The following is an 18316-nucleotide window of genomic DNA, read 5'->3' as shown; positions in this document are numbered from 1 at the left end:
TTATACTCATCTAGTGTAGTATATATTACATATATTAAAATGTATAGGTAATAGGCACTTACACTATTCACCATTCAATATTGTGTATTAAAGATTTTTGTTATTATTTGATCTAATGCACTAAATATAGGGTAAGAAATAAAAACACATTTTTTATAAAAATAATACTTATGTATTTGATTTCAAATTAATTAGCAGCATTCTCCAGTAACATCTGTTTAGGCAGTGTTACGTGTTATAGATAATTATGATTTCCAAAAATTAAAAAATAATAATAAGTATATGTTTATAAAGTAAGTTAGACTTCTTAACTTTTACTCATCTTTTTTTAACATTTCCTGATAGAATTAAGTAATTGACTGAATCTTTATTAAACACGCTTTTATATTTACTATATTGTACTTAAAATATTAACCTATATAATATATGAAATAATGCAATACACCAATGTTTATGCTACGAGCTTACTGTAGCCAATAAAAATACCGTACACGGTTTAAAATTATAAATTTAACCAATTAAGGTATACGTACTTTAAAAGAATTACATTTTCATACGATACATAATAAATAATAAAGCTAATATAAATATGTCTTTTGTACTTTTGTGTTTATTTAGAAGTTAACGTACAATAGTCAATTACATTTTCGTAAGAATATCTGAATACATATTATATATATATATATATGTATATGTTATAATAGAACAAATGGTTTTACTTGCATTATATTAATGGGTTGCTAGTAATTTTGTTGTCTTTATCTATTATATTATACTCATTAATAAAATAAATAAAATATTTAGTAGGTATTTACTGTACAATAATGTTCAATGAAAAGTTTTGGCATTTTATTTTTTATACCCACCACTGTCATTGATGTTAATACTAGCTAATAGTTATTAATGAAGACTTTTATATTAAATATGTATATATTAGATATTGTTCTATTGTACAAATTTATAAATAAGAATAAAGCAAATTACTTAAGTTTTTTTTAAACAATCTCATGAATTGTAAATTGTAAATAGTAACTTTTAACTTGTAAGCACTATTTCTAAATAAATGAATAATTAAGTTTGCATGGACAGTAGTCAGCAGTTTGTTTATGCAAATCATGTCTGAAAAATATCTAATACTGTGGTCAACATTTACTGCAGCTAGTAAAACAGTGATAACAGAAAGATATCAAATAGGTTAGACATGTTACATTTCAATACACATAGTATCATTTTGATCAACTTTTAAAATGCAATATTTTTGTCTATATTTATATTTTATATCATTCTAATCATAGCAAATAATCAATTAATTTTTTGAAGTTTGACTCAGGAAATTAAGTGTTAAGCATTAAAAAAAATGTGTTTGCTTCATCTTTTAAATATTAAATAGAGCAAATTTGCATTTATATTGCTTTTAGAGCTCAGACACTCGCTCCACCTAAAGTGAGACAATAATTTAGATAAAACTTATGAAGCTAACAATGTGAAACAAAGCCACATCCATGGGCACAAATGGACCACTGAGGTACAATCTCACTCTGAACAGAGAATAATAACTTGGGACTTCTTTACCAATATTCACCAAGTAAAATCAAATCCTATTATATCTTGACTTATCGAATAAAAGTACTTAAAGATAATTTTAAACAATTATATTTTTAATTTATAAATTAGATATACTATTAAGAACTTAATTTTTCTTTGGTAGGTACCCAAGTACCTAATCACTGAAGATGAACCACAAAAAATAAAAATAAAATATTAATGAATTATAATTTAAGAATCATAACATGTCAAAAATAAATTACCAAGACATACTTTTATTATTTTTAGTTTATTTATGTTTATAAATTTGTTATTTAACAATTGAATGATAAAATGTAAAACCAAGAAAAAGTTGGTGGTTTTCCTCGGAGTGCAACCAAAATGCGTTTACTTCAATTTCTTCTTTGGACGCAAGTTGTTTGTGTGTCCACACTTCTTCTTACGGCAGTTAGTTGCTCTTGGGTGAAGACGAGCATAACATTTACGGCAAATCATTTTGTCACAGTTGTATTTCTGGGCCAACAAACGAAGAGTGGGCTCAATAACACCACCACGGAGACGTAATACCAAATGCAATGTAGATTCTAAATAAATAAAAAAATTTATTTAATTTACTTTTACTATATAAATTAGGACTGGTCAACACAAATGTGTTCTCAAGCCACATGACCAAATACATTTATGCTAAGAACTAAAATCTCTATAAAAACATTTTGTATAATTTGATAAATTTTTATAAATGTTTTTATAAAAAATTAAAATTCACAATATTACATAAATTTTAATTTTATGAGCAAGACACGAGCTACATCTGACTATGATAAGAGCCACATGCAGCTTGCGAGCTGCAAGTTGGCCACCCCTGATATAGATCAAGATTGACAGCAGTCATTTTTAAAATTACTTTATAGATAAGTTTAAATATTTTGAAATCTTTACAATCTATTGAAAAAATAATAACAAGTTCATGCATTAAAATTATGCCTGTATAATGTATATCAACCCATAACTAACTCCAACTATAACCGATTAAAATTAAAATTATTTAAACACATATTATTTTATGTTTAGAATAAATAGATTCTTTTCAATTGAAAATTAAATTAATATTTAACAAAAGTGAAAAATTATTGGTGATCATAAGAGTGTTAACTTTAGACAATAATTTTGATATAGGTAATAATTAAATTCTTCATATAAGTACTTAACCATAAAATAGTAGCTAAATATTTAACTTATATTTAATAATGTTTATATGAAACACATAAATCTATTAATTAATATACTGTAATGAGATGTACAACTATGAGCCAACATACCTTTTTGGATGTTATAATCCGACAATGTACGTCCATCTTCAAGCTGCTTGCCGGCGAAGATCAAACGTTGTTGATCGGGAGGGATACCTTCTTTATCTTGGATTTTAGCTTTGACATTTTCGATAGTGTCAGAAGACTCGACCTCAAGGGTGATGGTCTTCCCTGTAAGGGTTTTCACAAAAATTTGCATCTTGATGTATTCTGTAAAATGAAATTTACATGTAAATAATTAACAAATCAACATAACCTCAAAACATTGTTAAAAACGTGCCTTGGGGCTTTTCGTAACAAAATCGAACAATTAGTGTTCATAAATATGAATTAATATAAATCGTAATAGCCACTCAACAAATGTAAAAAAACAAAAACCGCTTCAAATAAAATGTGGTCGTAGACACGACTATAGTTATAACTTCGTAAACACGTAAGCGTATGACTACCGAATATGTAGTGTTCAACCGTGAAATCATTAACTTTGATTTCTTCGACTTATTCAATAAAATGGTTTATTATAATTATAATTAGCATAAAACTTACCTTTCGGTTGTGCACAGACCAAAAGCTATTCGCAAGTGAAATTTGGCGTTTATTAACCACGAATACGATGTACTCGGAAGAAATGTGATTTGCGAAGAAAAGTATACGAGTATTATACATGTGGCTTATCAAATAATGAGCCGCAAACGCAGGTTTGCCAACGTTCGTTGTTCATCGATGCACAATGCATAAAATGTTATCACATATAATGAAAAATGTTGGCGCTAAATAAAAAATGATTTTAAATGTTTTAGAATATATAATAGGTATTATCAGCGTTCATTATACAATAATATATAGTACAAATTCGAATCGCATTCGTAAAACATAATCAAAATTTCGTTTTTTAATATTTTCGAATGTGTAGTTATAATATCATTCACTAGTATAACAGACTTTTCTTTATTAATATGTGATTGGTAGCGTCAATCCACATAATCGTTATTAGTCCATTCTACAGCCCAACTATCTTTTCAATTAACATCAAACAAACTTAAATAACAACAAATGGTTAACTAATTGAATATAATAGTATGATACAATATTAAGTGAGTATGCGTTATCTTTATAAACAGTACAAATTATATATATAAATAATAAATTATTATATAAAAAAATAAATATTAATATTAATTATTATTACATACTAAAATTAACAAATCGCATAATATTAAAATTAAAACATCGAAATGTTCAGAAAAAATTGTATTTTTCATAGTTTCTTTCAAAATTAATAGTATACCTACTTTTTATAATTAATTAATAATCATAAACTATAATATTGCAATAGACTATATTATTGATACATAGGTAGAATAGTAATTTATAATCAAAAAATGTGTTATAACTTATAATAATATGTTCCCCGGTGAATGAATCAATGCCACCACTAAATTGAGTTTTAATTTTTAAATAGTCTCTAGATTTTTGTTACTTCATTATATTAAGTAGAATAATCGAATAAATAGAAAAAATGAAACAAATATATTTTTTATTTATACATACAATTCAATTATAGATTAGAGAAGCCTTAAGCTAGTATATCAGTATAGTATGTGTTATTACTTATTCTCGCTATACGATATTTTAATTTTTAACTATCATTCAATCAGGCCCGGATTAACATTGTTGTATGCCCTAGACCCCTAATCCCTGCAGGGCCATTATCAAGTATTTAAATTATTAAGAAACCTTCTCATTGGGAGACAAAGTGTGGAATCTCTGTGTTAAGCTTCTTAAAGAAAAATAGGCATTATAACGTAAAAATCAAATCTAAACTTTTATTACTTTTTATATGATAACAGTTTTAGCAAATCCTAAAAACAATTCATTTTACTCCAAAATATATAATATAATTAAATTGTAAAAACTATAAAACAAAACCACCTTCTTTTATATCATTTTGCGTATTACAATAAAATCATAGCCACAATTTTCCGTAAGCTCTAGGCACAGCGCCTATAGTGCCTACTGCCTATGCGCTAATACAGCCCTACATTCTATAACAAGGGTGGCCAAACCGCGTCTTGCGAGCCGCATGCGGCTCGCATCGTATCGTATCGTAACAAAACAATTTTTTTAATATGAATTTATGTATATAATAATATGACTTTTTTTTTACATTTTGGCTCTTCCATATTTATTAATACATTTGGTGGCTCGCGAGTCTTTTCTCGCTGGCCACCCCTGTTCTATAATATGTATTTGTATGACTAGAAATTAGAATATAGCAGATATTTAATTTTTTTTATTCTACTCGAAATATATATAATAAGAAAAATTAAGTGTCATGAACTTATACTCTACAAGGCTACAACATTTACATTGTATTATCTATAATACATTTTTTTTTCGTATAGTTCATAAGGATATGCCTCAAACTTATTGGTATTTTGAGCCAAATTATATAAACTTAAACTAATACTTTATAAAATAATATTTCTATATTATTCCTTATTAGTTTAAATCATTAATTATGTTGTTAATTTGTTCAAATATTGAAATACTTCATTAAATTGTTGTAAGTAAAATTATACCTTGATAATTCTATTTAAATGTATTAATATGTATGGCCAACCAGTTCCTTAAGATTTTACGTATAGGTAACACAACAACCATGTATAATTTCGATTATATTTGTCTTCTCTGTTGTCTACGTTGTAGCTGCAACTTTTTATTGCGTGTTCCAAATTCTACAGTATCAAGTTATAAATCCGAACCAAGCAATAAATGATTAATTTAAAACATAGTTTTATTATTCTCAAAATAGCACATTTCAGAAGTTTTACACTAAAATGCATAGGTACTATATTATTTTTCATTTCATCAAAATGTACTTAATTGAATTATTTCAGGTAGGTACCTATTATAGATAGGTATTATTTGCATTTAGTTTAAGTAAAATTTCAGGTCGTTTAAAATCAACAAAGTACATGTAATTCAGTACATATAAAACAAACGTGTTTCTTTATCATTGCAGATATTGATGATGTGAAAGTGTAATGCAAAGGAATAAAGATAACAAAGATGTGATAATCATTGATATTAGTCGAAGAGTCAACTTCAAGAAGTTACATACTACGTAACGTAAGAGCTGCATAATATAGTCTAGTAAATTCCAATATCGAAAAATGTGTAAATCAACACCACATTTAGAAAGCTAAAAAGTCAAAACACTATACTTCTAAGGTTAGAAAGTTAACTTAAATTTATTTTTATATTGTATACAATATCGGGGTGCAATTAAAAGATATACTTAACATATAAATAATTCAACTTAAATTTGTATTGAGGTAGTTAACTATGTATCAAGAATTATTTATAAAAACCATAGGGTTGGTTTCAAGAGTACTGCAGTGCTCACTCCTCAAATTTTATCAGGTAGAAATTCTTGAGGGGGTAAGACGCTGGAGGTAACAGAGCTACTTTATTTTTCTCGATTATACTAAAAAGTTAAAAAGAAGACTTTTAATGGGTAGACGGGTAGTATCAGACACTAAAAATGTTATGAAATCAATAAAAGTCTAAAAATCTTAATTGTAGTTCAGTAATAAATATTTCATATTTTCCTACATGATATTGATAAGTACTTACATTTTTTGCTCTGACATAATTTATGTATTACATATTACATGGAAATGTGTAATGTGTTGTTATAATTTATTTTGGGAGTATATTTCGTATTACTCATCTAATGATATCCTTTCTGATTTGATTACAAATTATTTGGTTTGTAATGTATATGAAATGAGTCAACAGAATCCATCAAGGTAAAGTAAAATTAAATATTAATCAATAAATGTAGAAATGCGCTTATAGATACAACCTTAAATGGGCAAACATTATATAAATGCGTTATCGGAATAAAATAATTACAATATAGGTAGGTAATTAAAGAAATCAAATAACTTACATAAATAAAAGTTTAATGTTATATATATATATTTATAATACATATAATCCATTATAAATGTTTATTTTTTATTGTTATTTTTATTACCAAATACCAATTATTAATTACTTATTACTCGTTAGTTACCTATTACAAAATTTGAAATAATATTTTTTTCATTATTCATGAAGGACAGTGCCATACAATTTAGTATAGATTTACCGAAAAATAACTATTCCATTTACTTACCATATTATTCACAAATGACTTAAATGAATACTATCTACGGCTACAACTCTTAATAATTATTCTCATCACGTTTCTCTTGTAGTGTTATTTCTGTAGTAAAACTTGATGTTTCAATATTATTACATAATAACGCACATAGGTAAAATTGTTCCGCGAGTTAGGTATTCATAAAAAATTAAGTAAAGGAATCTCCATCTCGATGGAGAAATTAAAAATAAAATTAAGAAAAAGAACGGCAACGATGGTTGTAAAAAAATTTTTAAAAAGAAATACGATATTTTTATTAGGTATTTAAAAATGTACGAATTTTTTATATTATAATTTTTATAATTAATATGATGGATTGTCATTCTTCATATTATGATATATAGATCTTAGACTGACAATACTATAATAGTGAGCAGATATAGATAGATAACTTTTTTTTAATTTTTAATCAATCACAACGTAGTGTAGCGTCGGTTTGCGGATCAAGTTGTAATAGTTTTCACTTTCATTGCATTTCTTTTCGCGTACGTCACAGTTCCGAGTTGAACTAAAAGTTTCCAATGGAAAACCGGTTTTCTAAGTGTTCTCCTACTCTATATTATTCTTATAGCAATGTAAACATATAGGCATATATTAATATTATGTTATATAGGTTGTTAAGTAAAAAATATGTTTGCTTATTTATTAATGTATAGTTTCGACTACGCGGATCGACACTACCGGTCTGGAGATTGTATTTGGAAATGTAAAACAAGAACGAGTATGATATAACATAATATAGGTTCGTCGTATATATAATATATAATGTAACATAATATATGTTTGTGTGTTATAAAATAGTTAAGAGTAAGTGAAGTGAAGTAATGACTAACTTATAACTTACCTTTATACCTATCTTAGATAATATAGTATGATAACGTCTGCAGAATATTTATATTAATATATTACCTTAACCTTAAAATAGTTTTGATTTGAATATTACAAATAGGCAATAGAAAATATATAACAGTAAATGATACCTACTATATTACTATTTTCAACTGCGCAAATATTAGCTAAGACGATACATCTTTAAGTAGGTAGTATTTAAACATTCAGAATTTCTAATGAAACTATTAAACCACGGATATTAATTTTTATTGAGTATTGTAATTTTATTATTATTTAATGTACATGTTGAGTAGTTACTCTTTACTAGTTATTCTAGTTTTAGGTTGAGTAATAAAATCAAAAATTTCACATAATATATACATCCATCATCGAGTGAAAAAATGAAAAGTAAAAATTTTTATTAGTTTTTAAAGGAAAAGAACATTAATTATAAAGTTTTAATAATAAATGTTAAGATTATTAGTACACTTCAAAAACATTACTAATTAGATAGTATTTGTAGTATAAAATATACCTATGTAAGAGGGAACCATTTTAATAGTTATTAAAATTTATAATTTTAATTATTATTTTATCTGTCAGTCATCTGAGAAAATGGTCGAAGAAATATCGATATTTGTTTATTATATTATTTTATAAAACAAATTTAATTTTAATATGTTGACAAAATGTATGAAATGTTTTAAACTTAAAAAGTACATTGATTTAGTCTATGATTATAAATTTAATGTGGCAATATATATATAATATTCTATACAGTATATATAGACTGACTGTATAAGTATATAACTTCAAATTTGACAACATTTTGGAAATCGTAATGTGTAGGTTGTCCTTACTGTTGTTGCTATATAATACATACTAGGCAACATATGATTATTATTTATTATAATGATAATGATCTTAGAAATCAATGTGGGAAGTTAAGTTTGCATTGAAAGGAGAACGTCACAAATAACAGTTATTACAAAATGGTATTTACTACTTATACTGTAAAAACCCAATGATTCAACAATACCAAACATATGGATATAGTTCAGCAGATTTAATTTGCTTAAACGACCATACTCTTAAATACTTTCTTCTCGGGTATCGTCTCGAAGCCAATATTATTTTGTTTGTGTTTAAAAACCGAAAAAATTATTTTAGGGTTGTTTAATTTTTTCAAGCTTTCTTCAACTGTCCTATGGTACATTTTTAACTTTTAAGTACCATTACAGTGCACGTTTATTGTCCACAAACCCATAAACCATGCGAACACAAACCTTGAATGAATTAATTTCTCGAAAGTATTAATCTCTAATAACACACTTATAATTCTTAAAATATGCCCAACACTTGCTTGTTCAAGGCTCGTTTGTATACGCGTATGGTTACATACATAATAATATATATGTAGGCATATGACGTATAGTTGTATAGGTTAAATTGAATTGTATAATAATCCGATCACTTTATAGAGTTATTTAATTCATTCACATATTGCAGACAATAGGTACATTGCATATATCGTCAATTAATCGCGATCATCATTCATTAATAATACCAAAGTAGGTATATAACATATCAATTGACACGGTGGTTTGATGCAGAATCCATTTGCACAGTCTATTCGCGAACATGCGTGCATATATATTATTATTAAGCTCAGTGTAACAGAGTGTGCAGAGTGTAAACGGAACACCAGCAATATCAAAACCACCACACCCTTGAATAGTTGAATATTGATTATGCCAATGTCCAATGATCATAATAGTACTATGTCATAACAATATATGCATATTGTCGTATAAAAATTCCAAGAGTCAAACAAACGTTGGCAGTCACATAAGTACCTACCTAAATTGCTTATAAAAAACCATAAATTATTTGAATACAAGACTCTATGACGATTTCAACAATATGTGTAATATTCCACGTTAAAGCATGTATATTTTAGATTAGTTTATATATAAAACACCTAAAAGGTAACTAAAAATAAAATAAGTTCTGATTCATTGTATAACTGATTATAATATCCGAGGTACCTATTCCATTTGCATTTATTTGAACACGTATGATTCAAAATGGTTATAGATGCTTATATACTATACAATTTGTTTGCAGCATTATTAAATTTTAAACAGTTAATTAATTTCCCGATTTTTGATTATTATTTTTTAATATAATAAAACAAATATGATGCTGTCTCGCTATATAAAAAAAAAATGCACAAAAGAGATAGGTACGAGTACATTCAAAATACATTAGATAGGTACATTGGTCCAACATTTTTGTAGTGGTTGTGTTTAATGAATAGGCATGTCTAAAAGACTGCAAGTCATAAATTCGAAATAAAGTACTCGACTGAATGTAAAGAAACAAGTATCTGATTCTATCCACGCAATTATCATTAGATGTATTGTTATAATTATTATTTATGCAGTAATGTTAAATCATTGTATGAACCTTTGTAGTATTTATTTATTTTTAACATACGCAGTGATTACGAGTTGCATAGGAAGGTATGGGCTTTATGTTTTTTGTTAGAACATTTATTTTCTAATTCATAGAAGCTTTATCGAAGTATTTACTATTGTCTATTATTAAATGAACGTACAGCGCTCATTTATTATAATCGGCATTGGTAAAATAGTTCAATATAATATTATCTTGCCATATATTTTTGGTTTAGTATGTAAGTATATTATATAATTTTTGCAGTAATATTTATCTAGTATCTACCGATTGCTGAGTTTATTTTTTTGAATCATAAGACAACACTACAAAAAAATAAATAAATAAAATAAAATACATGGTATATAGTAATCTAAAAATATTGCACGGCGCAATGTAAATGGTTCATTATCACGAATAAATGCTTCAAATTGATTTGTTGGATTCATGGAACACCAACATTCTTCATTTAGCTGGTTTCCAATAAGTTTGAGGCTTTATTTGTTTAATTTTTCATTTATTTTTAAAATGATTCTATTGTGCTTTGATTGTTTGAGTGTTTACGCCTGATTGTTAATAGGTATATGAAAACTCACTGTGATTGACACTACCATGATTATATTGTATCCATAATTTTTATAACATAGACTTATTTGAGAATGTCTTCTGTTGTGTTTTCTTTTTTTCTTTTTTTGAAACAATTAATCATCGATTTAAATGATTCTGCGATAGTGCGATACCCACTCATTTTCTGACGTTTATTGAATTAAATAGTACCTACCAATCAAACTACTCACGTACATCCAATTATATTGAACAATACTACTCAATTGTCCAGCACTCAAGTGGTACAATAAACTCGGGTTTAATTTATCGAACTGTCTAGGTTAGATAAACGGAATAAAATTGTTTTTAAAACACATAGAGCGACTACCTGTATGATGAGTTCCAATATCATAATAAATTTATATAATCGATCCTACAGTTATAATTTACAACTAAATATTACGTACATCGGGAAATCAAAACCCTTGTGTAATAATGATTTAAAAGAATTTGATATCACGAAAAACCATAGAAGTGTATATTCTTAACAACTTTCTCTGCGGCAATATTGTCGTCCTTTGCGTACTTAAACGTACAGTTTATATAAGAAAATACATATATAGGTAGTATAAGTTCACGTAATGGTTGAACCTACACTTAGGAAATGAATATACGTATAGGCATGTAAAAAATTAGTGGCCATCTACAGATATTGATCATAAATATCAGTACATAATATACCTAAGTCAAGTCGCGTTAAACAATGGTCAATGTTGTGTACACAACGTTATAAACAGGTATATTTGTTTTCCATAATAGCTACCTTAACGGCTTAACTGTAAAAGATATAGATTAACATAAGTATAGTAACATATAGTTATAATAGTAGTATACGTGACATCGCTAAACTAAGAGTATTATGAGACTATTAACACTCCCAAAAGGTTAGTTTAAAACTTTTTTTAATCGATTACGATTTATACATATCTACTTGTATACGTCAGCTCTATCCATATTCAATGTATATGTCATTTAAATCATTTAATACATTTTGATGTATATGCGCATAGCAGAACTCTTATTCTCGTGTTTTCCATATCTGTAGTTACCGAGAAACATATTTTTATTATTAAATATTCAAATACATTTGATGTACCTAAGTATACTGGAGAAGTACCCACATAGATAATGCCTTTAATTAAGTATTGAAAATTACGTTTTGAAATTATTTTTAGTCAATACTAACTATATCTACTGTTGTTGGATATTTATTAATTTCTTCGAATAAGGTAAAAAAATAATTATTGATTAAGCAGTAAGTGGCGTTTTTTTTGCAAGAAGTCAGTTATTTAGTACCTACATATTTAAATTAACTGATCGATATAAATTGTATACACTACCCGATTGCCGTCCTGATTTTTTAAGTAGTGGAAATTGTAAACATCAATACGATACAAAATAAATAATAGTTAATATTATAATGGTGAACGTATTTACTATATGTGGTATAGGCGGTATAGCCAATGAAAAAATATTTAAGTATAAAACAACATCAACAGAACATTTATCTTAAATAGTTTTTCTTTTGCTCATAAAAAATGAACAATACATATTTAAGGTAACCGCAAGTACGTCGGCCATTATTGTATTTTTGAAATTACATTTTAATATTTATGTAGTCGATAAAACATAATAAACCCAGATGATTGAAATTACTCTGACATGTTAGCTAAGCACATGTTTTAATCATGGGTATTTAACATAATACTATTAAAATTAAAATTTTGTCAACGTCAAACCTATATTATCTTAAAACATTTTAAATAACTTAATTGGGTGTTAGGTAAACCTTAAACAATATGACAATGCGTTTCACTAGTTAATAACTTGTTTATCCGAAAACTGTATACCTTTTAGTAATTTGGTACTGAATTTTGTTGCAATTCTTTCATAAGAAATGAGATGTATAAGACATGCCTTCACGGAACTACAAAAGTACCTATACATTGCTGTCGGGCTATCACAGTAGATATATATTTGCATATAATAAAGTTGTGAAGACTGAAGAAGTATCTAACTTAAAAGCTTTTATGTTTGCTGTCGATGCAAACAAAATAAACGTACTATTTCTAATAAATATTACTTATATTTTAAAACAGAAATGTTTATTATGTATGATAATAATAATAATAATAATCTTTATTATATGGAATATTACAATTATGTCATAATAGTGTAGTAAGAAACAAATGCTCTCGTGTACGTGAATATCAAAGTCAATAAAAATTCGTCTTATAACTTATAAACAACCGCAATCGAAAAAAAAAATTATTATACAGAAATAAAAAGCGTAATATTCAAATCAAAAATTTTGAATAATAAATCAATCGAAGAAAATACTATGATGTACAGATACGTTCACGGTAGTTATCTGATCGAATCTTCTAATCGCTTTCTACTACAATACGTATCTACGCGGGACATCTTATATTGTTATTGTTATAACAAATAGAATTCATATCGCCAAATATATCACCCGACAAATGACAAAAATGCGTTATTAGTCTGTAAACAGTCTAAACCAACCGACGATTGAAAATTAAAGACGCCAACGCTGTACGGATATATTATAATATGTACAAATTAAATGAACGAAATAAGTAAAAATAATCTGCGAAACTGTAATATAATAGGACTTTGATTAATAACCGTCGCCCGTTTTTATTGAAATTATCACCGAAGAAGACGTAAGTTTTCATAACTTTCTAAATATTACGGTATTTGATATCGTACGTAGGTAGGTAGGTACTACAGCTGCAGTGACCGTTGTCGGCGGCGGCGCACCGGCGTGTTTGTAAATCATTGTGCTCTCGTCTTGTAGGTGCCCGACACAATGAAATCGAAACGGAGAAGACCGATAGCAGCGTATTCTAATGTACTACAACGCTTTTATTTTCGTATACTTATATTATTTAAATGACAACGCGTGTGTACCATTTTCACTTTCTTTTGGTTAATGAACTTTTAACCATGTAACGGTGCCGCGCGTCGTCCGTGGAATCGTTTCGTGACCGTAATAATAAAGTCAACAATAATAATATAAACAGCACTCTGTGCGGGCACATCGTGTCGGGTGTTTATATTCGTCATAATACGATTCGATCGTATCGATTTAAATCGTCGAGAATTCGTTTCGTCATAAAAACACAACGCATTAGTATCGACGTCTTTATTATAGTATTTTTAGTACACTATAATTAGCCATTGATATCGCGTATCGATTACGCCACCGAATAAAACACGAGTCGGATATCGATTTTCAATTATATCTCGACGTCCGATCTATAATCGTCACCGCGGCTACTGGTGTTTTTATTTGTATTCGTTTGGCGATCGATTCTCATAATAATATACCAATCGTTTTGTCTCTCAGATAAATACAAATGAGTCTTAAAAACGTCAAATCGCATAGGTATCGTATTATGTAGCAATTTATCGTGTACACATACTATCTATAGTAGGTATCTAACTGTTTAACGGTATAATCGCATTGTATAGTTTAATAATTCGTTTTTCAACACGTACCTGACCGATTTATAGTTAAGAGTTTCGTTTATGAGACACAATAATGTTATATTATAGTAATAATTGTAATCGAATTAAAACGTGGTAGTATTTGATATTATATACTCATCAACGTGTATGCTATGTAGAAAGTTAATGCATTTCGGGCGCCTTATAATATATATATTATATATTTAGTGAATTCGTCGTCGATGATGATATATTATATTAATTTTAAACACCGCGGCGTATTCGTATATGTTATGAAGAAGGCGTGTGATATCGTAATTGAGTCATTGTCGTCTTCGGTTCATGCAAATCTGTTACGGTTCCACATAATATGCAATTTGGACAAAGCCCAGAATTCAGATTATTTTTGCCGTGGCGCCTCATTATTATTGTTCCTTTCACTCGATATAATAATATTTGCCCTTGCATACCTGCATATAATATATAGGCTCGCCCACAACACCCGAATAGTGGACAATTGATGGATTTTTTTACTATTTTAGTGCGACTAGTCATATATAAATACGCATGTGATGATTTCGTAACGGCCATGTGTATAGGTACTGCAGGTATAATAAGTGCGATTTAATATTGTTGTTATACTTGAGAATGATTCGGGCGAATATTATCATAGGTGTTATTTTTAACATTTAAATTATAAATTGTTATACGTTCGCATTTTTTCGATATTAGTAGTTAGAATAAAATGAGAATACCTACGACCTACCGTATAATATATTAGACATGTTTCACGGCAGATGACTATTATTGGCGCGAGTCCAGTTCGAATCGACCACACGACCACACGAGTATTTTACACGCACTTTTACTTGTCCTGTGGAACATAAAAATAAAATACATCCGATAACAGGATCGTATACCTATATAACTATAAAATACCGAATTCGGACAGAGTATAGGTATATACTTTGTACCATATTATACTTTTACTTTACTTGAAATAATATACAGGAACTGAGGTAGGTAACGCTAATTCGATTTTCTCGACTTCAGTCAAAACTTGTATTAATATGTATATATATAGTACAATAATAAATTGAATATACCTATTGTATAGCACCGTCGTATATCGATCCTTAGCGTAAACAAAATGTATTGATACACATATTATTATTACCAACGGTCGTGTACTACTAGAAAGGTAATAAAAATAAATTGCAATTACCATAAATCATCGTCTACATTCGTGAATTTGAGGAAGTTTCGAAACCATATTATATTAATAAACAGATGATTTGAGTTGTATACTTTCATCTTTTAAATTGTTAATATCCAGTTTCTGGCTTAAACATAATAAACTATTAACATCTAGTAACACACTAACACTGCGTATATCTAGTGATGAGTTAGAAATACTTAAAACTAAATTGCAGTACTTAAACCTATTCAAATTTTTCCGATTCTTAAGAAAAGTACAACGAATTCTACTTACCATAAATTATCCCAACTAGATTAAATGTTTTACTGAAAAGTGAAAACAACACTCGAAGATGATCAAACTACTTTGCCTTCATTGAAAAAAATAAAACATTATTTTAAAATTAATATATTTATTACTTTGCACAAAATTTAAAATACATATAATACAATATTATATATATTTAAATTATCATTAAACATCATGTATTTATTGTGTAAGTTTACGTCCGGTGAAATGTTATAGTTAAAATTTTTTACGTTTACGAGTCATCCACTTAATTTCATCGTATTTAAATAATTATAGTAAACTGCAGAATTATCAAATAAATAATAGAAATTTTAATATCATTCAAGTAAATATACGCTTTTTGTTAAATTGAACATAGAAGAATAATATTTTCACACAAGTGTTTATGTTATTGTTTTTTAAGGACTTAAACTATTTCAATATACTGCGTCACAATATGATAATCTTGAAGACTATCACGACCTAAAACGAAAAAAAAACAACACAAAGAATGATGACACACAAAATACTCGTTTAACGGATGATCTTGACTTTTATTAAATGTTTTACCTTAATATAAAAGTATTATATAATATATTTGAACCTTGATAACTAGAATTTTTTTTTATTCCCCTTGAAATTGTCGAAACACTAAACGTATTATTAGTCTCGCGACTCAAATATAATAAAATTGTGAACATGGGCATTTCTGTAAGTGCATTTTGTTTTATGGCAATTATAGCGACTCGAATGTGTAATAAAGATAATATATGGCTATTATACCGAATGGATATGATTGGTAATTTGTATCAGATACACTTAATATCTATCAACGAACTATATTTCAATCGTATGATACAATCGATAATAATATTATAGTCATCTAGTCATGTGAACTGTTTGCGATAACGAAATCATGGCCATAAATGCTACACCAAATAGTAGTGATTCCGAAAATGATGAAGATAGTGAGTCTCAAAGAAAAACTTTAAATATTACTTTGACGTCGAACCAATCAATGTCATCATTACAAACAATTATAGGCAATTTGTTGAATTTGTGTACTTGAAGTAGTATAGGCAAATTATAAAAATATTTTGTTATACATATTACAATATATAGTTAATACAGTTTTTAAAATTTTATTAAATTAGATAACTCTAAGTTTTGACTTAGTTTAAATTGTTTTTAAAATGTTTGAATAAATTCGAGTTAAGCGTCTCAAATAATGCATAATATAATATCCATCGAAAAGATTTTTTATCTCTCTTCGACTCAAGTTCTCGCAATTTTATGATATAATATAATATTAAAATATTATAGCATGTTAGCAGGGTCAATAATGAATAAAGTGTCACCTGTTGGATGTCAGAGTGAAGATATTTTTATAGTGTGATGGCATTTGTCAAGGTCTCAAGTACAATTTTAAAACTATGTACTTACAAATAATAAATTGATGGTAAACCAGTTGGTAGTTGGATATTATGAAATCGTTCAAAATGAATTCATAAACAATAAACACTCAAAAAATTCCTACGTGGAGGATATTGTTTGATAACTGTATAATTTTGGCAATGACCACAAATGAAAATCAAATATTTTGATGTTGCGCCATCATATACTGCATCTCCCTGGCGCAAGACATACTCGTATTTATGAAGTACAAGGTATTTAAAAGCAATATTATTAGTTTATTCTTAAATTTACGTTCAAATATAACTTATATTAATACAAAACACAATTAAAAAAGGTTATTAATTTAAAGTACCTATGAATAAAGGTATACCTATATTTTGCATAAATTTATATGAATTATTATATTTTACATCAGACGCAAAACATTAAAAGGGTTTTTTTTAAAGCAATTAATCTAATAAATCCTACGTTTTTCAGTATATTATTTGTCGTTAGATATATTATATTAATGCAAATTATGTATTTTATTTTGATGTTGATGATCATATTTTTCGCTCAAACATATTATAAATATAATTATACATCCGTATCTATTATGTTATTAAGATAATTTATTTTAAGTATAAATGTACCTACATGTCATTATTCATCAAGTAAAATGCTTCTCAACGCCTTTGAAAAATATGGATTACGTGTAAAGTATTTCGAATGTAAAGGTTTTAAATGATCATTGAATTATTAAAAAGAGTACCCACAACACTATATTTTATTATACGACCGTAATCCGTAGTCTAAAACTTGAAAAAATTATTCTCTTAATTAAAATACAAATTTAATTTGGAAAATGTTTAAGTATTTCGTTAAATAAAATAAAATAGGCGTTAAATAATGATCGTGCCAAAGGCCAAACAGTTAACACTTTTGATGTTCTGAATGTGCAATGCGTACGAATAAAAAAAAAACTGTAGTACCTACCTA

At 27.3% G+C, this 18316-nt stretch overlaps 1 protein-coding gene across 1 annotated transcript; it reads right to left on the bottom strand.

Annotated features, from left to right (window-relative positions):
* Nucleotides 1-1815: 1815 nt before the first annotated feature.
* Nucleotides 1816-3562, bottom strand: LOC114129003 (ubiquitin-60S ribosomal protein L40). The gene is made up of 3 exons (XM_050202984.1): nt 3402-3562; nt 2865-3065; nt 1816-2129 (listed from the first exon to the last, which is right to left on the bottom strand). The coding sequence occupies exons 2-3, from the start codon at nt 3052-3054 to the stop codon at nt 1933-1935; spliced, it is 387 nt and encodes a 128-aa protein (XP_050058941.1). The 5' UTR covers nt 3055-3065; nt 3402-3562; the 3' UTR covers nt 1816-1932.
* Between the last annotated feature and the right edge of the window lie 14754 nt (nt 3563-18316).

Source organism: Aphis gossypii, chromosome 3 (genome assembly GCF_020184175.1).
Source record: "Aphis gossypii isolate Hap1 chromosome 3, ASM2018417v2, whole genome shotgun sequence".
Lineage (NCBI taxonomy): Eukaryota > Metazoa > Arthropoda > Insecta > Hemiptera > Aphididae > Aphis > Aphis gossypii.
The sequence above is the reverse complement of the archived record's forward strand: the minus strand, read 5'-3'. Positions and strand labels throughout refer to the sequence as shown.